Source organism: Rhinolophus hipposideros (genome assembly GCF_964194185.1).
Source record: "Rhinolophus hipposideros genome assembly, chromosome: 9".
Classification (NCBI taxonomy): Eukaryota; Metazoa; Chordata; class Mammalia; order Chiroptera; family Rhinolophidae; genus Rhinolophus; species Rhinolophus hipposideros.
In genome coordinates this window covers 23,086,253-23,112,745 of record NC_138055.1, presented here as the reverse complement: position 1 = coordinate 23,112,745, position 26,493 = coordinate 23,086,253, and the positions used below count along the sequence as shown (strand labels likewise).

Here is a 26,493-nt window from a genome sequence, read left to right as displayed (position 1 = left end):
ATGGGAGAGATTTGTAGGACATAGGCTTTGGAAAAATAGGATCATAATAAAGAAAATGGTTCAATATGTCTTCATGCTTTTGAGTATTGTTGGTGTCACTTGCACTCTGTTATTTTTCCCTTCAAGGGGTTATTTGGGGAAAATTGTATACATCCCAGGATTGAACATCCAAACAAATGCAAGCTGCAGCCAGCCCCAGAGCTGCAGATGGCCATGTGCCTAGGGCAGCTTGAGAAGTGTGTTTGTCTTTACTCAGCTCCATGTGCCTCCTCTACACACACACACACACACACACACACACACACACACACACACACACTTCCTTTGCAGAAGAGATAAGCAGACTTCTTTCTCTTCATTTAGAGCAAATTCTTTTGAGGGTGAACACTATTGTGATGATGTTTTCCTCTTTGTACAGTTTGCTGATACCCTTTGAAATATACTTGTGAGCAGATCTGAGGAAGGTACTGAGGGGCAGGACTGTGTGTTATACATTCTTGGAGCCTCCAGCAAGGCCTATCTGGTGCCCTTGGGGACAGCAGATGTTTGCAGATGGTGATTGTGACTTTGAGGAGTCCCCATATTCCTTGAAATTTCTCAAATGGAGTGTGGAAGGGGTCCATGGCGCAGGAAAGGAAGGCAGAAAGCTATTTTCCCTTTTCTCTTCACTTTTTTCCAGTGATCCACCTCCCCTACAAGCAAACCTATACCTTCAAAGAGCACCTTTATGAGGGCCAGTGAGTTTCTGAGTGAGCAGGTACCAGCCACGCAGGACAGTTACTTCCCCAGACATGGGCAGCTGGGGGTGCGGGAAACTGCATGGACATAGGATCCCAGTTTCTAGACACAACTCTACTTCTAGCATCCTGTGGAACACACATTAGGTTCCTTAGCTCCGTGCCTTGGTTCGCCATGGGTAAAGTGGGACTAGTAAGACCCACCACACATTAAGCCAGGATGATTGTTTAAAATACATGTCTTTGTAGAACATTTCAAACATGCACAAAAATAGAGAAAATAGTAGAGTGAACCTTCATGTCCCCTCGCCCAAATTCAGTAATTATCAACTCATGCCAATCTTGTGTCATCTGTACCCCCAGTCAGAACTCACTCCCCATTATTATCCCCAGCACCAGAATATGAGGACTTAGTGGAATGAAACAATGGCAGGAAGTGCCTTGTAGAATATGTCACAGGTAGTAGATGCTTAGGAAATGTCTGTGGGACCTGAACTTGTAATAGTGTGAGCTTTACAATTATTGCTTCCTCGCTTGTCTGTAGGAGGCCAGAGGGCACAGTATTTCTTGCTCTCTTACAGATGAGAAGACCTCGTCTTAGGTCAAGTGACCTGTCTGTGGTCATGTAGCCGCCAAGGAATATGAGGGTGTCACTAGAACCTGGGCCTCCCAAATCCCACATGTGCGCTCTTGGCTCTGTGCTCTGCTGCCTCTGTGTTGGTTTTTCTCTTTTGAATATCTTCTTAGGGAGGAGCAGGAGACTTATAAAATTTTATGTGGGCTCACAGTTTAAAGAGAACTTGTTTATGGGACTGTAATAACCACATATCCATGGATTCAACTGCTTACAATCTTCAAAGGATCAGCAAATCCAGTTCCATTCATCAAACACTTAGTGCATTACTTTTTGCCTTGATCTCCAGAAAACAGAAGATGTATAAGATATGATTGCTGCTCTCAGGGAATTCATAGTCTCATATATACCAAAACACAAACAGAGCAGAAAGCGACGAGTATATGTTGACAGCATGAACCAAGTTCTGAGGGTGCATGGAGGAAGGTTGTCTAGTTCCTAGCTGCTGTCTCCATTAAGGATTATCAATACTTCCAAAAATTGTCACCCTGGCACTGTGGCAATCTGTACTTGGCATTTACACAATTCTGAAAGCTGACCACTAGATTTAAGTATATCTGTATAATCTTTTCATGAACTGAGAGTCCTCATTAGGTTAGTTTAACGGAATACTGGATGAGGAATGGCTCCACCAATGGAAGTACCATTTACTAATCTATTAATCAACATTATCCACCATGAAAGTTAAGGCCAGCTACAAAGAGTTAGCTAACTGTGAAGTTAGGAGGATGGGTCTTCACATGACCACCCTCTCTTCTGATACCAATTGCAAGTCCGGGCTCCCCAAGACCACTCTTAGATTTGGTAACTTACTAGAAAGACTCAGAGAACTCACTGAGAGCTGTGGTACCCACTGTACAGTTTATTACAGAGAAAGGATACAGGTTGAAATCAGCCAAAGGAAGTGGTACATAGGGTGAAGTCTAAGAAAGTACCAAAAACAGAACTTCAGTGTCCTCTCCCCATGGAGTCAGGACAGTGTTACTTTCTCAGCATCAATGTGTGACAATATTCACAAAGTATTGCCAACCAGGGAAACTCCCTTGAGCTTTCGTGTCTAGTGTTTCTATTGGGGCTTAATCCCGCATGGCTGACCTTTAGTCTCCAGTCCATCTGCGAGTAGAACTGCTACCTTGTGGCTCGAAGACCCCTCACAAATCACATTGTTAGACTGTCTGGTGGCCAAATACCCCAGGCAAACAAAACCATCTCCCAGTAGCCAGACCTCTCTTTGGTTAAGGTTAATTCTTTACTATACAATTCACCAGAGTGTCTCCATTTGAAAACATATCTGTGGCCAGCTTTGTGGGGAGCTGGAAACTTTGAGGAAAGAAAAGAGATGGATGTAGTAATGAGCATAGTTCTGAAAATCATTTTACTTTTTCAAGGTAAACTTTGGTAATGAGGAATTTAAACAAATTTTTTTTCCTTCTGGCTCATGAAAGGTCACATAGCAAATTAATTGCAAAGCTGGGGCTAGAACCTAATTTCAAGAGTTCAAGAGTTCTTTTCACAAACCAGTGGTGATGGTGAGCACTTGACTAGGAGAGGCCTGGGGTAACTGCCTGATGTTTTCCTTTTTAGATTCAAGAGGAGTGAGAGAAGAGGACAGTAAGGATGCCCCCAGACAGGAAAATCTGAGGCTTTCTTTCCTTCCTCTCGTCTTCCTTACTTTGCTCTCATCAGTATTTATTGGCTACATGGTGAATGAGGATGGAAAAAATGTGACTGAAAGAGAGGAAGGGAGGAAAGTCTCTTTCTTTCTATCAGGCATTCGTTTTCTTGGTAGCTTTCTTCCAGGTTGCCTATCCTTTTCGGGGAGACAGATTTCCTTTCCCCTTCTCAGCCTCAATCTTCACTATTCTATTTCTGTAACAGAAACGATCAAATGTAATGCATTACCCATAAATTTTGACCCAGCTTGTGTGGGATCCCCAAGAGCCCTGGTTACCCTTTGCCTAGGGCCTGGAGATGGATAAATGGTGGTGAGACCAAGGAGAGGGCACATTCTACCGTTCAGTTATGCATTTTGTTCACTAAGTAAAGGGATGCCCCGTGCATGTTCTGGGAGCCAACTCAAGGCACTCCTAGGGGTTAAGCATTTGGGATGACTTAAGCTCATTGGAAAAAATAAATTCCCTAGCCAGCAACATAGGGAGGTGGCTGTACCCTGTGGTACAGAGCAAGTAGCCTGGTTGGAGCAGCTGAGGCTGCAGATTCCCTGGCAGTCACTTCCCAACAATGCAATGAGTCAGGGCCTGGAGTACAAGGAGACGATGTGTGTTGACTCCCTGGGCGTGGGGCGGGGAGGACAGGGGTGTAGAGCAGGCTGCATTGCGGAGCGGGTTCCCCCAGGCAGACACACCACCGTGTCTCCCTTGGCTCCTGGCTCCTGGCTCCAGGTGGGGAGAGGCAGGGCCAGTCTCTTTCTGGGACACTAAGTAAAATCCCTTCTGGGCACAGGGCAACTCATGTCTGGGTTGGTCCTATTAGTCTGTCTCCTTTTTTCAGGAAGAGAACTATGAGAGGGATGGAAAGAGAAAAGAGAGAAATAAATACAGATAGATATTCTTCTCAATGCCAAAGCTGGGGATTCACAGACCAGGTATAGAAAGCAAGGCCATTATTCTGAAAGCCCAGCACTAGAGTCTGAGGTGGCTGGTGCAGGGCTAGAATAACCATGGCCGTGGGTTTAAGACTCAGAGCCGGGAGACAGGCTGAGAGGGTTCCAGCGGATGCTGAATACCAACTTGCAGACCAAACCCCTCACTTCTGTGAGGTCTAATGACCTGTTCACTCTCGGTGTTTCATGGAAACATGCTATAGCTCAGGGAAAAAACAGAGGTGAAGGGCCTGTGGAAGGAGAACATCATTGAGATACAAGGGGAAGGAGTATTGATTGGCTTAAGGTCAAATCATTGTTTGCTGGCTGGAGTTAAAAATGCCTTGCTGGGGGACAGAAGCTCTGGATTGTGATCCTAGATCAGGTAAGGGAGTAGAGCAGCTTTTCCCAGACTGCCATGGAACTGGATAGTTTGCTACCATAGAGCTTCCATGATCAATTGAGTCTATGAGGGTTGGATTAAACAGAGATACTGCAGATCTCCTCGGAGCCTGTAAGATGTACCGGCATATTAACTTTCCTAAAAGAAAGAGAAACTGTGCATGTAGAACATCTGTGAGTACCTGGAAAATCCAGTTTTCTAAAGAACACAGCGTAGGGAATGCAGAAAAGATTTTAAAAAATAAATAAGCTTGGAATTATTCAGTCTGGATTAAAATCCCAGCTCAGCCACTTACTAGTGCACTTGTGTAACTCTGGTCAAGTAACTAACTTTCTCGAGTCTTAATTTCCTCATGTAAAATGTGAGACTAATAATTCTTATCTCATAAAGTTCTTGTGAGGAATAAATAAGATCAGTTTTGTAAAGAATCCTAAAAAGTGCCAGTAACATAGTAAACACACAGTAAATGACAGATGGATGGATGGATGGATGGATGGATGGATGGATGGATGGATGGATGGATGGATGGATGGATGGATGGATGGATAAGTGGGTGGGTGAATGAATGGGTGAATGGGTGGATGGGGGGGTGGATGGATAGAACAATCAGTCTTGGACCAGTATTTGAGCTCGGGAGAGTCATTGTTCTGGGGCACACCTACACCACCAAGCATGAGTTTGTGTGTATATGTGTGTTTGTGTAAGTGTGCACACATAAACACCCAAACACGTGCATATGTGTATGCAAGCACTCATGCGTGAATTTTCCTGAATCTGTTCCAAAGACGTAAAAGTTCAGAGCTCCTCCACCATGCTTCCACAGCAACTGCTTTACTGCACTGTAACTGTTACAATCTGTCTCTCTCACGATACAGAAGGTCCTGGAGCACAAAGGCCACAGCATTGTCCCTGGGACATAGTAGATGCCTATAAAATCATTGTCAGTGCCTTTGCTCAATTGTCTGGGCAGGTAGGGCTGCCTCACCAGGGGCACCAGTTTATTAGTGTATCTTAACCCCTCTTGAGTGTCAGAAATAAATCTGAACTGAGCACTGACAGAGGAACTAGAAGGGCTGATGACTAGGTTTGTGTATGGAGAGTGGGATGAGATGTGTTCTGGGAGCTACAGCAGTGCAATGGGTTCCACCATTAGCATCGCAGGGTATGGGTTTAGACTCTCCAGGTCCTTCCCTTCCTCGCCACATTGCATGGTGGGTAGACACACACAGCTGTTGCTATGGGTCTGAGCTGGATTTGTGCTGTCAATTCAGTCCACGCTCCCATGCTGGGACCTGTACACGCTTAGTCCACTCAATAGCCCTTTGTATGCACAGCCTTGTCCCAGGCTCTATGGGGCGACAGTGACAAAGGAGAAAGCTGGGCAGAGACTACCTGCCCTTTCAACCACAGAGCAACTATCCTCTCCCTTCCTCCTCCATTTCCTCCTCCTCCTCATGGATTTTTCTTCCTCTCTTTGGCTCCACTGGCGGCTCTGTGCTGGGGCCTGGTGAGTTGAGGCCCATGCCCAGGTGAAGCTGAGTATGCCGAGGACACTGACGTTTACCACTATCCTACGACTCTGTCCAGGATGTCCTCAGTGTAAAAGGACAGAGCCAGCTCCTGGTCACAGAGTGTACTGACCCCAAGGGAAAGGCATGCATGGCTGGGTAGGATCTCATCTCACCTCTAGTCCACATGTGTTACCGTGGACTGGTGTGTCTACAGGAAGTACCAGGGCCAGCTTTGGAGATTATGTTCTCCTGCAGCCTAAAGGGCGATGCCTGTCTTGACCGGTGACCCCAGATTTCAAGATCTAAGAAGTACTTCTAGATGTCTTACCCAGCTTTCCTTGTTGGGGTCCCTTCCCATTCATTCTTGCCTTTGTTTTTAATGAGCAGGAAGAGCAGCTAACCACTATTCTCTATTAGTGAACAAAATCTGAAACCAAACCCACCAACAAACATTGCATGCTCAAGGAGCCAGTGTTCCCAAATACCATGATGAGAGTTAATTGCAGTGTCTTTTTGCCAGTTTACTGTTGTTGCAAATTGCTGAAAATTGTTTTCCCTAGTTAAAAACAAACACTCTGTTGGATGTATATTTTCTAACTGTGGTATAACAGTGCCGGCTCTGTCCTTGGGTGGAGGCCAGAAGTGATTGATGTTGTTAACAAAACAATGAACAGTGACCTTGCTCTTCCGACCAGAACACATGGATGTTGGCAAGATTCATTATTTAGTCATGTGCACAGGAAATCTTTCAAGGGGCACCATGCTTAAATAAGTGTTACCAACATGTTTCCAAAGGTCATTTTTTTTCACGCTCCGAAGCCTGCCGCCTCTGTTTTTGATGGAGGACAGTGACCGTCTTCTAATACAGCGCCTGCTGCGGGGCTCTCTGCACAGTGGGGGAATTTTAAAGCCCAATAAATTCAGAAAACTCAAGATAACTGCATAAATTAAGTAAGATAATCAGACACTGTCTGACACAGTAAACAAATCGTTTGAAAATCAAACTATGCTTTGGCTGCTGGCCTCTCAAGCACGATCGGTGACAGGCCAATGACTCACTTTCTGCTCTTGCCCTTCGTACTCCATGAGCTACTCCAAGACAGTGCAGGGGACGTGAATTGTATCCCCGGACTCCGCTGATCAGTGCCTGCTCTAGTCTTGCAATCAGCTTGCGGGCGGGGAAGATGAGGGGAAGGGGCCTGGAGGGGAGACCGTTGGTGATGGCCTGGGCCAGCAATGCAGCTTGTGCACACTGTGCATGAGAACGTTACCTCCAAGCTTGTTTCTGCCTGTGAGCGTCTCTCCGAGAACCTGTTCACGGAGGGGCCACAGGAATATAAGCCACAGGAATATAAGCTGGAGCCAAAACAGCAAGGGAGGACTGAGTCTTGAAGAACGGTTATTTCCCAAATCAGGCCTAGGAAGCATTTTTAAACCGATTCTTTCATCCCCAAGATTCTAATTTAGAAGATCTGGAGCAGGGCCAGAAAGCAGCGTATTCTGAAAAGTCATGTACGTGATTCCAGTGACTCGCTAATGTGGGAGTCATGCCATTGCCCCGGGTGTCCCATTCCAACCTCACCCTTGCACAGTGGCAACCTGTCTTCTCTGTGGCCTCAGCATCTACCGGGGGCTGAGCGACTGACTCTTCTGTCTCCAGGGCTGAGGACCTACTTCCCAGCACCCCCACCCCCAGCACAATAAGGTGTAGGTACACACCCCTTAGAGTGTCATCATGGGATATAGGGAATATATCCAGGCAGGAATGCAGAGCCACTAGTTTTCTTCCATATTTGTTTAGTAGGAAAAAAATTAGAATTATGAGTATTGGCCTGAAGAAAGCAAGAGGGCGTTTTATGAAGAACTTCAGGTTTGTAAACAAGTCAGTTCTGCAAATCTACAGATCAGTTCTCCATCTATGGGCTAGAACCTCAGGAAAAGGCCCCAGTTGAAGCCGGAGGCTTGTAGGTTAGTCTAAGAAATGATGTGTGATCTAAAGGCATAAGACACACCAGCAAGAGCTAAGTGTGGTGGCAGGATCTCTGTCACAAAGTCTTGGTGACGAACCAAATCAGAGCTGGGTATCACTCAGGCTAAAACTCTTCCCTGTATTATTTTCCATGTGAAAAGCTGTCCTTATTAGCACATGCCGATGGGACATGCACTTGACCATTTTTCTTAAGGTGCTGAAAAGTTACCTTGAACCTTTGTCATTCCCCCCTTAGGTTTTGGCACTGGTGTGTAACGTGAGACGGTGGCACAAAATTGTTTTGTAGGGTTTTCCTGAGTGGAGCTAAATTTGACCCACCAGAGACCAAGTACTCACTCCTAATCTCCTGAGCATTGATCTACCAAATGAGCAAGACTGTTGTTTCCTGAGTCACACATGCAGATGAATTCCTCGGGCCAGGCTGATGGCAGCACTGGAGATCCAGTGGCTGCCTGCCATCATGGAACTTACGTTTTCCTAAAGGAGACAGAGATAAACACGAATAAATAAACAGATAACTTCAGATAGTGCTAAGTGTTGTAATAGAGACTAATGATGGACTGGGACAATGGGAAAGGTCACATTGGAGGTGATACTACCTCTGAGAACAGAAGGGTGAGCAGAGGGCTTAGCTGGGTAAAGAGATAGGAGAGGAATCTTACAAAGGTCTTGAGGCAGAAACCAGCTTGGTGTGTTCAGTGAACAGGAAGGAAGCCAGTGTTGCTAAAATGGAGTAAGCAAGGGGTCCAATGGTCGGAAATGAAGTTTGAAAGAAGCCAGAGCACCAATCATGTTAAGCCCTGGAGACCATGGCACAGGGTTTAGGATGTATTCTAAGTCCATGGCCGTTTGGCTTAAGGTCTTATGTGATGTTCCAGATAAGGTTTGATATTTAGGACTCATATATGGTGCTAGTGGAGGGTGCTGATGGCTTCAGCCCAGCCTCCTCCTGTTACAGGCAAGGAGGCCTGGAGAGAGAATGACTTGCCTGTGCCAGGTTCTCAGACCTTGTTAGGAGCAGCCCATCTAAGACTCATTTCAGCATTACCACAATGTAGAAGAGTCTCCCCTTAAGAGAGTGAGTGGGGAGGGGCTGCCTGCGATCTGAATCCAGGCAGGGCACGCAACACAACAGTTGGAGTTGGAGTAAGGGAAGGACAGACGCTCAGCCTGGTACTGGAACACAGCAAGGCCAAGGCAGCCAGCTGGGAAATCAAGAAAGTGAAGCAGTGAGATGTCTGGGGAGCCAGAGGGAGCCGAGTAAGCAGGCTGGACCTCAGGATGGGAGGAAGCGAGCCAGAGTCTGTTTTCCTGTGTCTGCAAGGAAAACCAAGCAGTGGGAGGATTAAAGAATGTTTTCCATTTCAGCCACAAATTACACTGCATTGTGCCCTGGCTTCAGGCAGGCCTGTAGACTTAGGTGCTGTGGCATGTGACTGCCTTGTGCCCCTTTGCCCAATTCTCCTCCTAGATTGAGGTCTGTCCCTAAAAGTCTTTCTCTATCCCGAGATGGTTCTGGGAGTCGGTCATGAGCAAGTCCATGGGGCTGAGGGTCAGGACCTGGAGACTCAGCCTGAAAGGCTGTGTGTCCTTGGGCTTGGGGACCAAGACCCTTCTGAGGGCTGACATGATGGCGATAGGAGCTGTGGGGGTCTCAAGCTCGGTGAAGGGAGGGTGTGCAGTCCAGTGCCTCTGGTTAGGCCATGAAGGCTTCCTGGAGGAGGAGCTGTTTTAAGAGAGGGAATTGGAGAGAGAGAGAGAGAGAGAGAGAGAGAGAGAGAGAGAGAAAATGGTGCAGCTGGTAGGATCTCTCTTCCTAATGTAAGTATTGTTTGTGAGAGGTCCTGACGGCTCATCCAGCAGAGAGAACATTGAGCAGCTGTGTCTGAGGGGAGAGTGGGACCAGAATGGCAGAACAAGGTTGCATTGGGTGATTGTTTGGCTTTGGAGCAGGAAGAATTGCCCCTGGGTCTGTGCTGTAGGAAGCATTGCCCAAATTGCACTTGGGGTTTCCTTGTCACTTTGACAAAGGACCTTTACCTAAAGTGCCCCAGTTAGGGCTAGGGTCTCTGGTGGATGAAACAATAATGATGAGGATAATGACATCAGGTACCAAGTATTCACTTCTAACTATGTACCGGGCACAGTTCCATACATGTTCCCACATGCTACCTTATTTTATCTTCACAGCAGCAATCTTGTATAGTTGGCACTATTTTTAATCTCATTTTTATGGACGAGAAAATTGAGGTGTACAGAAGTTGGTAAGATGCTTGAAATTACACAGTCAATAAATACACCAGCTGGGAATCCACCCCAGGCAGCTGCCTCTAGACTAGACTACACTACAAGGTTCCTGGGGCACCACTGGCTCTCCCAACCAGGCTGATGAGACGCCCAGCTCTAGTAAGGAAGATGAAAAAGATGATGAGGAGAAGGAAATAAGATTAATGAGCAAAGAATGTTTTTTTCTCAAATGCAACTTTTTGGCCCCATTTCAGATTGCTGACCCCAGACCTGAGGCCGACTGTGTTTTTCTTCTTTGTTTTATTCAACATATATGGGGGGGGGCTCCAGAAATTAACAACATAACTCCTATCAGTTTGTGGCTTTAATTTATTTAGTGGAAGTGACCTGAATTTCATCTCTGCCCTCTAACACAGGCCACTCTGTGAGTGGCTGAATTTATGACACTGGCTACCTCAATTATAATCTCCACCTGAAACTGTTTCAAAATGTCTGCCACACCCAGGGTAATTGGGGCACATAATGGGACAGCTTATGAAAAGGCATTAAGCTCATGAACCCTGAGACCTGTAGCTACTGAAGGCCAGACTGTCACCCCTCACCTTCTCTCAGAGCCCTGAGTCCCTGGGTTTTCCTGGATTTTCACCTCTGACAGTGTCCAAAGGACCTTCCAATGGAAAAGCATCTTGTATTTCTTCTCATCGTCCCTCTCTTCATAGTGTTTTGCTCCTTCTCAACCCACTGTCCTCCAAGTCTTCCCTTTATTTATGTCTCCTCCAATCTGCTGTGTCAAATCATGACACATAGAGGCATCGAGCACAGGAGCCTTGGGGTGGAAATGACACTTTACCTCTGTGGTCTTTCTCCCCAAAGCCTAAAACTTCACACAGGCCCATATGGAAGAACATTCTACAATATGCTTGACTAGTACCCCTCAAAACTGTCAAGGTCATCAAAAACAAGGAAAGTCTGAGAAACTGTCACAGTCTAGAGGAGCTTAAGGAGACGTGATGACTAAATATAATGTTTTAGATAGGATCTTGGAAGAGAAAAAGGCCAATAGGTAAAAAACTAAGAAAATCCAAATAAAGTATGAACTTTAGTTAATAATGTACAATGTTGCGACATTGGCTCGTTTGTGAAAAATGTACCCATACCATGTAACAGGACAAACCGGGTGTGAAGTGTGTGTGTGTGTGTGTGTGTGTGTTTCCATGGAAAAACTTCAAAGATAATATAGAGAATATAAATCCAGAACTATTCTAAAATATAAAGTTAAAGAGAAGAAAGAAAGTAGAGGAAGGAATTCTCATTTATTACTAGTGAAAATGCAAAATGGCACAACCATTTTGGAAAACAGTCTGGCAGTCGCTTATAAAATCAATCATACACTTACCCTATGACTCAGCAGTTCTACTATGTACTTGGTATTTACCAAGTGAAATGAAAACCTGTGATCACACCAAAACCAGTACACAAAAACAGCTTTATTCAGAAGTGCCCAAAACTGGAAGCAATCTAAACATCTCTCAGTTAGGGAATGGGTAAATTGACTATGGCACATCCATACAATGAAATACTACTCAGCAAACACAAGAAACAAACTCCTGAGACATGCGACATGGATGAATCTCAAATGCACTGTGCTAAGTAGAAGAAGTCAAACTCAAAAGGCTCCATACTCTATGAATCCACTTCTATGACATTTTGGAAAAGGCAAAGCTAAAGGGACAGACAACAGATGCTACCAGGATCTGGGGGTTGGGGGAAGAGACAGACCACAAAGAGACAGGGTTGGATGTTGGGGGAATGGAATTATCTTATATCTTGATTATGGTTGTGGTTAAAAGACAGTATATGTTTATCAAAATTCATAGAACTGACACTAATAATAAAGGTAAATTTTACTATATGTAAATTATACCTTGATTTAAAACAAGGAGGAAAATATACAACTTGGGTGATTGGCCATTTTTCAGAATCGCTCTCCAAAGGATTTGTTTAACTAGTATTCTCACTTATTGCATTTTCAGTGATTGTGTTTCCAACTGTTCAGTTTGCCAAAAGGGCACTTCTGTGGCTTTATGTGACTATCATGGGGCCACTTGCTATTGGGGACTTGGAAGTGGGAGCCGTCATCCCGGGACAGAAACAGGACAGCAGAGACAAGGAAATGAACAGATGACAACTAGGCTCCTGTCTTAACAATGGTGACATTATCTAAGACATTACCTAAGTGCTTCCTAATCACTTGCTTTGGACGTAATCATGAAGCCGATTACACCTTACTTTTGTACGAGGCCTTATAATTTACAAAGCACTCTCACAGGCATTCTCTCATGTGACCCACATGATACCTCTGATGTAGGTGGGACAAGTGATGTCATCTCCATTTTTGAAAGGAGAGAGAGGGGCTGAGAGTTCTTACTTACCTTTGTGTACTGGTATGGCCCTCTCCTGAGGTTGGGCAATTAATATAAAAACACTTGGTAATTTGGTATGATAGGTATTATTTTACATATTTTACAAATAAGGAATATCATAACTTTACAAGGAGGGAACTGAGGTCCTGGGAATTTCCCAAGGTCACTTGACTAGTAAGTATTAGAGCCAAGGGTTAAACTCGGATATTCTGGTTCCAAAGCTACTTCTCTTTCTATTATCTCAAAGGCGGGTTTTGTGATTATTACACATAGTGTAGTTAAATTAAGGGCATTTTGCGCTGAATCTTCACATTTTTTAATGTGCCAGTGAGTGGAGAGTTTTAATTAGCTTCTGCCATCAGAGCCAGTTTTTATAAGTCAAGTTTACTTTACTCACTGTCATCTTTACTAGTAACTTTGGGAGCTTGAAAGGCAGTCTGTAATCTTTGTGTTTCTCTCAGCATTTAGATAGTGTCTCAGTGTGTGAGAACTGTGTATATGTCAGAAGCTGTGACTTCCAGAAAAAAGGGCTCATTAATGTGAAGGTGAGAGGGGGTGATTTGTCAACAAACACTAGAACATCTATATCAAAATGAATATTTTTCTTTGAGGTAGTCACTTTGAAAGGACATCCAAGTCAGTTGCATTTTTATGCAAGCTAGTAATGCCACCGTCCCTGCCAGGGTAAGGTCGGAGATCCTTTCCTCTGTTTCTGTGGTGGTCTCTGAGCTCCTCTGGGCGAGGCTGAGCCTTCTCCTCACTGTGTGTTCTGTACCCGGCACAGAGCCTGGACCTCCAAGGGGCTCACAGTGTGTTTGTTGAGTGGAACTGAACCAGAACTCATTCTCCAGGACAGAGATGTCACTGCAGGGGAGAGGCAGGTCCGAAGTCATCCCTCTTGGCCCCTGACCTGAAGAAAGTGGACGACCGCTTGGCAGGAAACCTTAAATAAAACCATTGAGTTGCCTGACTCCTCTCACAGGTTTATTAGTCATCCTTTACAACTGTACTTATTTATTTGAGCCCATTTCATCTTGGGCCATATTTCCTGCTCCTCTGCTCACACTTCCCTTTCCCCCATTTCCTCCTGGACTGTCCAACTCCGCCCTAAGGGCCACTATGAACCCGGTCTCACCCTTACTGACTGATGTTTCTCGCCTCTTCCCCTTATTTCAGGGACCCAGCACACGTTTTTCTACCACTTCCTGTTCTGTTCCTCACTCTGGAAGCCCCCTTAGGGAGGAACTGGTAACATGGAACCCATGAACTGAGTTCTCTCTCTTTTCTACTCACCACTGGTATTTCAGAACATATCTGGTGTGGTGGGTTTTAAGGCAGACCCTCTCACCTCTAGGCCAGAGAGCAGAAAAAGAGCCAAAGGATCTTCAAAACTTTCATTGTAATAAGGGAGGCCTCAGGAAGAGCACGTCATGCACCCTTTTTTTTTTGTTTTGTTTTCAGAATCCCTATTGAGTGTTGTTATCTACCAGCCCATCGTCAGTTTTCCTTATCAAAATCTTAAAGGAAAATATCCCTAGGGTGAGTGAAACTAAGAATTAATACTGAAGAAAAAAGAAAGAAGTGCTACTCCCTTTAGATGTTGGCCCTAATTTAGAAGAATATGAATTGAGCATTGTTCCAGTCCTAACAGAAATAGATTTATATGCTCTCACTCATTCCGAGTGGTCACAGCCTGTACCTTGTTCTCACTGTGTGATGGAAAGTCTGCTGGGCTAGAAGTCCAGAGACCTGATTCAATCATGAAGTCTGTGAAAAACTGGCTATCGCTTGTTTATATCACCTGTAAATGAAAGTTCTAATTACTAAGTGACTTCAGCCTTAGCACTCATTTCCACTCCCATTTATTAAGCCAGCTCATCGCATGTGCTCAGCTCCAGACATGCAATAAGAGAGACACATCATTCCTTTCCTTAATTCCCTACAGGCTCGTGCCCAAGATACCCTTCACCCCCACACTGGCAAGAGCTTCCTAAAGCTTTTTGGTGTGTGGTGTCACTTTTGTCTCCTTAGACTGTGAGCTCTCCAGGGACAGTGGTCATATCCACTTTCTTCTGTTTCCCCACCGTGCCTGGCACCAAGGTCTGCACACAGTGGACATACAAAAATTTCTAGAAAGAAGTCTTCCAGGCCAAGAAGGTCCTTAGCCTACAGTACAAGCTTTCAAAGGCTAGATGGCACTGTTGCTAGAGCCAAATCAGGTGTATTCTGAAAGAGTGGTGAGGAGAGAGAATAATAGAGCAGGGAGCCCTGGAACCCTCACTGGCTGAGTTTGCTTCAGAAGCATTGTAGAAAAGCAGGACTCCTGCTTTCCCAGCTTAGAGCTCTTTACTATTTTTGTGGCATCTTTGGCTGCTGATGGTCTTCACAGCAACATTGACACTGTATCAATTCTAATTTTATGGAAATGCAGCTCAGAGAAATCAAGTGTCTGGACTAAAACTACATGGCAGTTAATCAGCAGAGATTTTTACTTTCCATACCTTGTTGGCATCACCCGACCACAGGAGGGTCCCAGAGTATGCTGAGGGAGGACTCTGGCTAGAGATATGGTTGTCTCAGGAGGGTGGCCTGGATGAACTGGACCTAGTCTGAGGGAAAGCGTAGCATTCTCAGCCAGACTGACTGCAAGGTATCAGCTTAACCTGTACCTTGAAATGTCTGCATTGGTGAGCACGGGAAAACACAGTCATTTTGGAGTAATCAAATGGCAACACACACAGGTTCTTTGAAGAACAAAAATAGTGGGTAATTTGTATACTTATTAAGATCTAAGGTCAATGGTTGATGTTTTATTTAAAGAATGATCTATTTTAGAATGCTGCCCTGTGGTTGAGTTGTACCTATCATTTGTCCATTGCTTTACCATGTTCACATGCTTCTCATTAAAACAAAACAAACAAAGAAAACCATCTTGTGCGGTAGGCAGGATGGGTGTCGCAACTGTGCCCATTTTTTAATAAAAAAAATAGAGGGTCAGAAAAGCTAAGAGACATGTTCAAGATCACAAGTGGTTGAACTAAAACTTCAGCCCAGTATGAAGCTGAAATCAAATCTTGTCCTCTTTTCCCCATAGTTTTTCCAGGCTTTCTAGGTATCACAAAATTAGGAGGACTGTTGTTGATATGGAAGGTAAGGCATCAGAGACTAGAAAAATACCTATATAGAGTGATGAATGATTAATGATAGGAAAATTTATGCCAAACTGAGAAAATGAATATCTTTTATTTGTGCCATCTGATTGTCTCTACTTTCCTGTTTCTCCCCAGGATGATGAAGATAAGCTCACCTGGAAAGATCGTTTCCCAGGTTACCTGATGAACTTCACCTCCATCTTGTTCATGGTAATTTCCTTGAGGGAACACCTGCCTATGACTTATGCATGTTAGGTCCTGTTAAATGAATAATGTGGGTATGTTATTCTACACGCTTTGGGGATAATGAGGGGTTAGTAAAGATGAAGCCACAATCCCTTTGTAGAGGGACAGGATCTTATCTGCTAGTGAGGCCATTGCTGGTATCAGTCACATGAAGAGGGGAAGGTGATTCCTTCAAATAGAAAACCAGACTTGGGAGAGGTCAGGGAGCTTCAGTGGCTCTAGAAGGGGTTTCTATTTTCTCAGAAAGATGAGGGTAGAAGGAGATTCTATCTTCCCAGCCTTGACTACAGTTGAAACTTCCAGGGGGTGTGTTGTGAGATGATACATTTCACATGGGGAAAGACCAAGACCTTGGAATAAGTAATCAGATAAGATGGCTACCGAATTGTGGCAGCTTGTTCAGACTGTGGGCTAGCTCTCTCTGACGGTTTCTGGAATAGAACAGAGTCTGGAAGCCATAAGAGTCAGCCAGCCTGGGCTTTATAAGCTGATTCTTCAGTTTCCCTGTAGTTGCTTGTTTATTTCTCTGTGTTCTCCCTGAGAGTTTGAGAGGGCCTTTTTGAAGGACCCAGATGGTCTCAGCTGTTTCAGGGAAGGCAAGAGAGGTGTCTCTGATTCATATTTGAGTCAGATCAATAAAGTGCTAGCAGGTCATTCTTGGGAGCTAGGAAGGATGAGCCAACAGTAACGTAAGGTATTTGTAGCACCCCATCTTGCTGAAAATACCAAAAGGTGAAACTCAGAGGACTGCCCTCGGGTCACTGAGACATCTGCCCCCTCTTTATGGGTAGACTCCTTCTAGGATTCAAGACTGGAACTTCTGTTTTATAAAGGAGAGTTGTGTTCTCACAGCATTTTTAAGCAGGACAACACATTTGTTGTGGGGTGGGGGAGAGATTGCTTATTCTAACAAACATGGGACTGAAATTATACTAATTTTCTGGACCTACTGGCCACGGGTAACTCTGATCCTGGCCTGAGATTATTGCCATTATTATTGCCATCATGACCACTGAGGACGGGAACCATGTCCTCGTCTCAGAAATTTAGAAAGCAAAGGAAGCATCTAATTCAACGACTTGTTTCACAGATGAAGTGCAGGGTGATGGGTGCCTTGCCAGAACTTAGAAATCTACATTTGCTTTTTTCTCATTGCTTAACCAGAGCAAGGCATCTAGAACTTACTCAAGCACATGTGGTGAATTGCAGTGTGTTAAGCTGGAATGATATAAAGTTTAATTTAGTACTTCAAAGCCTCACACAATATGTGTATTGTTGTTGGAGTTCACTCATTCATTCAAGAAGTATTTAATGGATGCCAACTATGTACTTGACACTATTTTTAGGCATTGGAGATAGAACAGAAAATAAAACAAATACTCCCTCAAATGGTTTATAGATAAGCAAATGCATACATAAATAAGAAAATAGATAAGCAAAATAGATTTCTATCTCTGGTAGTGGTAGATTAGGATATTTGTAACATCCCATATTGCCGAAAATAACAACAACAAAAATGGATAAATGTATTTTTCCATCTTTTTAAAGCCTTGAGGAGCTGACAGAATAGTGAGGAATACTAGACTAAACTCTAAGGGAAAATGGGAACTGCTTTTACCTTGAGGACATTTTCACATCTAGGCCAAAAACTTTGGTTTTGATGGTTTTATGGGCCGAGGAGGATAGAAATCAGGGAATGGCTGGCTCAAAGTGGAGATTTTAACAGGAAGTCCTCACCAAATTAAATTGGAACTCCAGGACTACACTCTCAGAATAAAATGAAATGGAACTAAACCCAACCCCTCCCTTCTTATGGGAGTGCAAAGAAAATTAGGTTTTAAATATAACAGGGTGACGAAGGGAAACAAAATGCTGTTTCTCAGAAGTGGCTATGGGCAATCCCCACTGTCAATTTAAAGCCAGGTTCATCACATGGGAGGACCAGGCCAGGCCCTAGAACAGTGTGTGGACCACGAGATCAAGGAGTCAGGGTGGTGTTTATAAAAGAGTATTTTTCTGTTAAGGAGTTTGGGGAAGCCAGAGTCACCTACTGCAACAAACTCCAGCATCAAATATTGTCCCTTCCTTCACCCCCTGTGACTAAACCTTGGCAGAAGATGCCAGGACCAAGGCCATGGGGATGGTTTTAGGGATGTCAGTCTTCCAGATCCGCTGGCGATATTTTTCATGGCATGACAAGAGCCAGGAAATACCACATGATGTATCTATCTTCCCCACCGTGATAGAAGCCAGCATGGACAAAGATGTATTTTCTCTTTCTTCTCAAACCCAGTGTATTGAGCAGAAGTTTTTTTCCTTTTAGAATGAACCTTCTTTTGGTGTTCTTTTAATATGGGAGGGGATTATCAGAGGCAATGTCCTTCCTCTTAAGCTGGGAGCCTGAGCTTTCCTCCCATACCCAAGACAGTCATTTACTTACACTTGTGCATTGGGAACCAGCCATCAGAACGACTTCCTGTTGCTTCCTGCCTCTTAACTGAGCTCTTTATAATGTGGATCCAATCCTGTCACTCCTCTGCTCACAACTCTCTAAAGTCTTCAGGACTTGTGAGATGTAGAAACCCACATCCTTATGCCACAGAGCTGACCCTCCTGTTTTCCACCACCCATCTCCTGCTCCAACTCTCCCCTTGCTCAGGTAGGTCCTTGCTGCAATGTCACCTTCTCACCTAGGCCTTTCCTCTCCACCCTGTTTTAAACTGCGACCTTTTTCTATGTCTCTATTCCGCTTTATTTGTTTCCATAGTGTTTCCCACACGAGATATACTATATATTTTATCTATTTATTAGTTTATTGTCTATCTTTCCCCCACTAAAAGATCAACTCCATGATGGCAGATTGTCTGTTTTGTTCACCAGTATTTCCATCACCTAAAACAGTGAGTGGCACATAGTAGGTGCTCAAGACATGTTTTATGAATGACTGAATGGGAAAATAATTAAGCAGATGCCAGAGACAACTTATTCCATCAGTGATAAAGTCATTGGTGTGTGTATTGTAAAAATTGTGCTCCTCTCACATACCATGCCCCAGACTGGGCACTCTCCCACTAGTTGCTTCTCCTAGAGGTTGCTTCTGCTGGTGCATTTCTACTTGCTCCTCCTCATTCTTTCCTCCACACCTTTCCCGTAGGAAAGGGTCCCAAAGCTGCTTCCCTGGAGTTTCCTCTGACTAATCCCCCTGCTCTCTGCTCAGAGCATGCCAGAAGCTTGTGAACTGAGGTCTGTGACTCTGTCCAGCTGTTATTGGGCTCATCCTTGTTGTATGTGTGCAATGGTTTTCTCAACTTCACTTCAGAGTGCAAGTCCTGGAGGGTAGGGACCAGACCTACTCTCCTTCCTGTCTCTCTCTTGTAGTGTCAAAAAGGACTCTGGATTCTAGGCTTCCATTGCAATTGGGCTATGCCAAGAAGTAAAGCTATAGAATGAAAATACCAGAAGCAACAGGGATCATGATAATGTGACCATGTGCTGGGAGGTAGATTGCCTAGAGCTGTGGATCAGCAAATCTTAACTAAATAGGTTCCATACCTGAGGTACCTCTGGGAAATGGCAGGAGGCACAGAACGCAGTACAAGATGAACCTTCACGTTTGGCCTAGTTGGGGGAGACTAGTCACAAACATGAAATATACCCAGCACAATGGTTTGCACAAAGTGGTCAGAAAAAAAATTGTTGAAATTAACAAATAAAACAAATAGTGCAGCTAAAGTGGTGGAAAAAGTACTGGATTTAGTGCCAGAAGAGATGCGTTCTGATGTCAGGATATGATTGCAGAGTTTGCAGGCATAGAGCAGGGTTAAAATCCTGGATACCACTAAATGTCATCTACCACTAAATGGCATCTACAAAAGTCACGTCTTATGTGATTGTTAAAAGGATTAGTGCTAGTGATGGTATTCAGTGAACAATGACATCAAGAGGCTGCAAACGGATCAGCTGTTCCTGATGATGGTATTATCACCACGAGTATCTCAGCTCTGCCTTATACGCTCCAGATGTTGGACCAATCACATTGCTGCTTCTTGGGCTTCAGTTCCTTATACAGAAGGTGTCAAAAAATGTATACACATTTTAAGAACGGAAAAATCTATTAAACTTATAATACTCAATACATACCCTTAACAAAAGATGAATACAAGTCATGTGTACACATTTTTTTTGGCACCCCCGGTATATTAGATTACAGGCTAGACATGGTTGATCCCTAAATGCTGAAATTCTTTTAATTCCTACTGTGATCCAGGAGACTGGGGTGGTAGCCCATGGTTTGTGACCTTGAGTAAATCACTTCACTTTCCACTCCTGTTTCCTCATCTGCAAAATGGTTATGGGACTGGGTTGGTGCTCTCCAAGCTCTTCCAGTTTGCAAACTGTGAATCTTGAGGTATCTGTGGGAAACACCAAAGGAGAGGTTCAAAATCTGATTTCTCTCATGGGTTAGAAAATTGAGACCAGGGAAGTTAAGGTCGCGAAGAACAGCATCAGAGGGCTGGACAGGGCATGGTAGAGTTAGGGCTGGGAAGGTCGGGTGGGTGCCAAGGAGGGCTTTTCTAGTGAGGATAGCAATACATCTGGAACTTGAATAGAAATCTTGTTTAAGTGCAGACTCTGAGTCAGTAGGCCTAGAGTTGTGCTGGAGATTCTGCATGTTTATGAAACTCCCAGCTGATGGAGCAGGTTCCATGGATCACACTTTGAATACAAGGGAGAATGTTCTTCCTTCCCCAGTTTAGCAGCTGGGCCTCTTGGAGAAGGAGGATAGAAGCTGATTTCCTCCCCACTCGTTTCTCCATGCACCACCCCCAAGACTCCAAAGCAAAGGATGTTTTTGCCATTGTTGTTTTTCCCCCAGTCATTCCCCCAAGTCCAACCCCAAACACACACATGTGCGCGCACACACACACACACACACGCACACACATGCACACACACACACACGCGCGCGCGCGCACACACACACACACACACACACGCTCTTTGATGCCCTGGCCGCCCCCGCCTCATCATTACTTCCATCACTGGCCTACACTGCAAAAGTGATTTTGGGGGAAAAGAATCTCACACCACGTTTTCCACGCCCTTACTGTCTGGTAGTGACAATCCCAGAGGAATGGGAAGTGAAAATGTCTACATTGTTGGAGAGTGGTGATGTCATGTCCAGGTTTTCCTACTTACATGGTAGTCATTCTTCCCTAGTCTTGGAGACTGGGGTTTCTACTCTTCCCGCCCCCCCCCTCAGAAAAGGCCCCCCCGCAGAGTGATTTTCCCATCTAACCTCTTCTCCACCCTGACATGCATGCCTGTGAGTGCACGCATACACACATACACACACCGTCCTTCTACCCAGAGAACGCTGCCATCCTGTCTTCCTCAGGGAGGGCTCTTTTTCACACCGTGGCTTACAGAGCCAAGACTATTATTTGTAAAGCACGTGGGGATAAACAGCTGAAGCTACCACCAGCACACCCCAGGCTTCAGCACCTCCAGGCACCCCCCAGAGGTCTGAAGACATCCATATTTGGGACACATCTGCAACCCATTCCCCATTCGCCGCCCACCAGAGTGTCATTCACACTGCTTGCAAAGTACTGCCCAAGCCAGAGCCCCCTCCCCACCCCTCCTTTCTAGGAAGGGGATGTGCAGTCCAGGATAGTTTGTTTTTTCAGAGGGAACCTTTCTACCTACCTGTTTCTCTACCCATGTTTTCCATTTAGCCTCCCACAGCCGGTTCCCACAGAGGAAATGTGATCTGAACAGCCTCCTTTGCAGGAAGAATTCTAAGAAAGAAAACTTCACTTGACTGAAATGAATTAGAATTTTTCTCTGAGCAGGTTAAACACCAACAGTTCCTTCTCCTCCCTCTGGTGCCTCTAGGAGGCTTACTCAGGGCAGGTCTCCTAACATCCTGTGCTTCAAGGAAATTGCCCTTCCTCGGCTGTGATAGCAGAGGAGAGGGAGACAGTCTGGGAGAGTGCCTTATTATTCTCAGGTTCTAGAAAGAGGAAATGGAGGGCTCTTCTAGGTCAAGTGCCTGCTAAATTTTCCTTCTAAACACAGCAGCCAGAGATTTCAGCACCAAATGAGAAATCTGAGTACTCCGTTTCGAATTGCCTGGGAGAGAAATTTAGAGTAATACAGTGGTACCTCGGTTTTCGAATGTAATCTGTTCCGGAAGACCGTTGGAGTTCTGAAACGTTCAACAACAGCCGAGAGCTAGGCCTCAGGATTTTGCACTCAGTGGAAGCCACGTGACATGTTCAACTTCCGAGGCTTGTTCGAAAACCAAAGAATTTACTTGCGGTTTTACAGTGTTTCTAAACCGAAATGTTCATCAATGGAGACTTTTGAAAACTCGAGGTACCCCTGTATTTTGCTCACCCTGAGGACTGAGAGTCTAAAAATCTCACTCTTGGTTTCTCTCCCTTTTTTCTCCTTTGGGCAACCTTTCTGCACCCATCTCATCAAGCTCTTTCTCAATCAGCCCTTCTCAGCTCAAACACCTTCAATGGCTCATTGTTTCCTTTTATGGAATCCCAGTTTAAATCCTACTGCTCCATAAACTATTCCCTGAGCACCCAGATCAACTTGCTTCTCTGTGCTCAGTCCCTTTAACAACTGTACTCTTCATTTAACATTTAATACATTTTTCGGTATTATTTACTACTGTTAAATAGGAGTTCATCTTATCTCCATAATAGGTTGAAAGCTCTCCAATGAAAAAATTCACATCCTGTGTGCTGTACACACCATAGTATCCAGCATTTTCATTCTTAGTTCTTTGTGTGTGTTATGGGTAATTTGGAATCTGATTGAAATGAAGGCATTCTCTGGAAAATGCACCCATTCTTGGAATTTGCATGAGTTTAGCGCAGGGGTGTCCAAACTGCTGCCCGCAATCCATTTTTTATTTGCCTGCAGCAAATTTCAAAAATATATTTAATTAAATAAACCAGCTGAGGCAATACATACTTCACCTCGAGTGAGTGGCCGGCTATTTGTGTATTTTACCGAATATGGCCCTTGGTAAAAAACGTTGAAAAAAATTTGGACACCCCTTATTTAGAGGGTTTGCAGACTCCCTTGGAGTCCACCGATGGACTCCAGATTAATAATACCTGACGTAGCAAATCATCCCGTTGACTGAGGGAATAATAGGTGCTCAGTAATTGTCAGTGGATGTGTGACTCTCCCTGTTTTTCCCCCCTCACAGATTGCCCTGACATTCTCGATTGTCTTTGCCGTCATTGTATATCGTATCACAACGGCAGCTGCTCTCTCTCTCAACAAGGCCACACGCTCCAATGTCCGCGTGACAGTGACAGCTACAGCGGTCATCATCAACCTCGTGGTCATCCTCATCCTCGATGAGATCTATGGCGCCGTGGCCAGCTGGCTCACCAAAATCGGTATTGTGCCACCACCTCTGTATTTGCCCTGTGCTCCCTTGAACATGGTCAATCAGTGTGGTTTTGGTGGTAATGACCCAACATGAGAAAAGGAATGGGAACAAAATGCTTTGTACAGTGCCTTTTAATTGAAGAAATGAGGGAGTTCAGTGCTTATGTGTAGGCAGAGCCTACCAAGGGCCTCCCCTCAGGTAGAAATCCTTCTAGTAACATCCTCTATCTATTGTCCTCCAGCCCAAGTCAATTGCCTCACTATCCCCTAAGAATAATCCATGGATCTTTTCTTCTTAGCCTAACTCAGAAGCAAGACAGGTTCAATACTTCCTGTTAAAAATTGCAGTGTTTTAGCTCTCCTTATTTTCCCAGCAGCGATTATAATGTTGAGAAAGCCTCTTGATACTTGAGCCCAAGAGGGTCTTATCTATCCCCATATTGTCAGAGGCCCCAGAAAATCCACACATTCCCCATGCACTGAGCAGACTTCAAAGAGGCATATCAGACTTCCCAAGCTTCAAGCCAGTGAGAAAAATGCAGTGGCCTCAGTATTCAGACGTGTCATTTGAGCCGCAAGCTGCTGTTGCCTGCACACCACTTCTTGGCAATTGTGCTTATTAGGCGGGAAGGGGTGGGGGCTGCTGAGAGCCGAGGCCCCTTCCTCATCTGATTGATTTTGAGTGGCCTGGATGTACTCCTCTCCCTAGTGGAATCTAGGGATGCAGAGCCTGAGCCTCTTACAAAACCTCTGGGAAGTCAAATTAATATGTGATGTCTTTAATTCACTGACCAGTCAGAAGCTAGACACTCGATAGGGTGACCCCCTCTTCAAGGGAAACTCCCCTGGAGGATCAGAGAATTCCGGAAAGGTTTCACTAATTCCAGTTACTCTTTCAGTGCCTTTCCCCATCTTGGCTTCTATTCACAGTGGGCATTTACCTTCGGTTACTATGTGGATATAGGCAATTTAGCATCTAGAGTGGCAGTTCTGCTCTCTTTAGGCATGTACATAATTACAAGTGTTATCTATATTCCTTCCTACACTTCTTGAGACAAGCAGGCAGAGCATTTTACTTCGGTGTATTTAGTGGTAGGCAGGATTCTATGGAAGCACTTAGGAGGACCATCCAACACTCCTGGGGGTTCAGGGGAAGCTTCAGAGGTAGAGACATCTAGCTGGAGAGCTCAAAGATAAGTGGTGGTCAGACAGGCATGTGCAGAGGGAGGAGGGAGTGGGCCAGAGAAGAAGGTTCCTGGCAGAGGAAACAGAATGAGAACTCCGGCACTAAAAGGGGAGATCAGATCCCTCAGGGTTAGGAAAGGTACGCAGAGAAGGGGCATGTGGCTGGACTTGTACGATGGATAGGTAGGTAGAATTTTGGTAGGCCTACAAGCCAGGGAGCCGAAGGAGCAGAGCTCAGCATAGGGAAGAAGGAAAACATGAAGCATTTCCAGGATGCCAGAGGAGCCTAATGTGGTGGTTGTTCTACGGTCTGTGGCATGTCCAGGATGGCATAGTGGGGACCTGGTCCCAGAGTGTTGATGACACCTGTTTTTATGTGGAAGACCTCGAATGCCAGGCTGAGGACTCTGCTTATTTTTATAGACAATTGGACAGTGTTTGCAGGAGTTCAAAGGGGCATCCAATGAAAAGCCCCCATAATCCTGAACCAGCTGAGAAATTAAGTAAAGGCAGATATAGAAAAAAGCCAGGATATCACCTTTAAAGCTGAAAAGGCCACTTTGGAGGAGGTAGCTTAGCGGGAGAGCCAAATAGGCTTCCTAACACTGGATTCCAGACAGATTTACCCTCCCAATGGTGGGCAACAGTGGACAGGGCAGACCTGCCAGTTTTAGGACATGGTGGGGAGGGCACAAACACCTGCTTAGTGCAAGCCCTTTGCTCCCCAAAGGAAGAGCTGAAAAAGTGGGTAGAGGAGGAATTCCAGTGTCACGTTCCAGACTGACCAATGAGGTACGCTGTGCCCCCTTCTGTCACCCAAGAGGAGAAATGCAAGGAGACAAGGCAGGGCTTTGCAACTAATCACATTCTTTCCACATGAAGGAACACCAGCAGTGGAAAGAAATGTCACCTCCACAACTCCTGACTCAATAGCTGCCACCACCACTGAGGAGTTTCTGAAAAGTGTGATGTGATGAGAGCTGTACGTTTGCAGAATTACTCAGGCAGGGATATAGGTTGCCACAGACTAGAGAGAGTCTGGACAATCTAATGTAAAGGAGATTACTGAGTGTGTGCGCAGGAAGTAGGGAAGAAAGGAACAGGCAATCAGTGAGGATGTAGAAATGTCTTCTTGCTGTCCATTTGCGTTACTTATTTCACTTTTCTTACACAGCTCCAGATAGTGGTAAAGACAGAAGACAAATGGAGTGATTGACAATCAAAAACTCATTAGCAAGTATTTAGTGAGCACCTCCCATGTACAAGGCTGGGCAAATTCTCTTTGCATTGGGCCATAACACATTCTCCGTACCATGAAGCTACATGAAGCTGCCGTTTCTAATAGCACTTCCTCCCTCACCCCAAAAGTTCAGGCCCCTCCAGGCTGTTAAACCAATGTCCAGTTCGCCAAAAAAAGCCTGTGCCCTGGAAAGGAGATGCAATTCTAGCAAATACTTTTTGTCCTTTGTGATAGCGATACTCAAAGTATTTCTAAACTAAAAAACATATTGTTATCCTATTTCATCTTCACAAAAACTATGCATATGTGCGGTCAGCAAGGGAAATAGTCTATCTTCATTATACTAAGGTTCAAACTCCGATTCTCCTTCTAAAATACCAGTGTCTTTTGTGCTATTTTGATGTACGTTTCTTACTGTCTGGACTGAAGTGGTGTCTTGGGTCTCCACTCAGGAGCCCTGCAGGCAGTGTCGCAGGTTGTTGCTTCTGTGTGTCTTAGACTGGATGTTCCCAGAGGGCTCAGAGGTGCGGCTGGGTAGTGGAAGGACCACTGAGTTCTGGAGTCCAGGGGAAAGAACCTGTGAGTTCTAGACCTGGCTCCTTCTTCCTACGACCCGCAGCTGTGTGGCATTGGGCAAATAGGGAACTTTTCTGCACCAAGTTTTATCGATCGTTCCTTAATCATTTTCTTCCCTCCTGTCC

The 26,493-nt window shown here is 44.9% G+C and overlaps 1 protein-coding gene across 1 annotated transcript in view; it reads left to right on the top strand.

The window, feature by feature from the left end:
* ANO2 (anoctamin 2) overlaps positions 1-26,493 on the top strand; it is a 309,723-nt gene that overhangs the window by 219,929 nt on the left and 63,301 nt on the right. The window contains exons 15-16 of the mRNA XM_081059630.1: positions 15,835-15,909; positions 23,180-23,375. Coding sequence (XP_080915756.1) covers positions 15,835-15,909; positions 23,180-23,375 — 271 coding nt within the window. The remainder of the gene's footprint in view (positions 1-15,834; positions 15,910-23,179; positions 23,376-26,493) is intronic.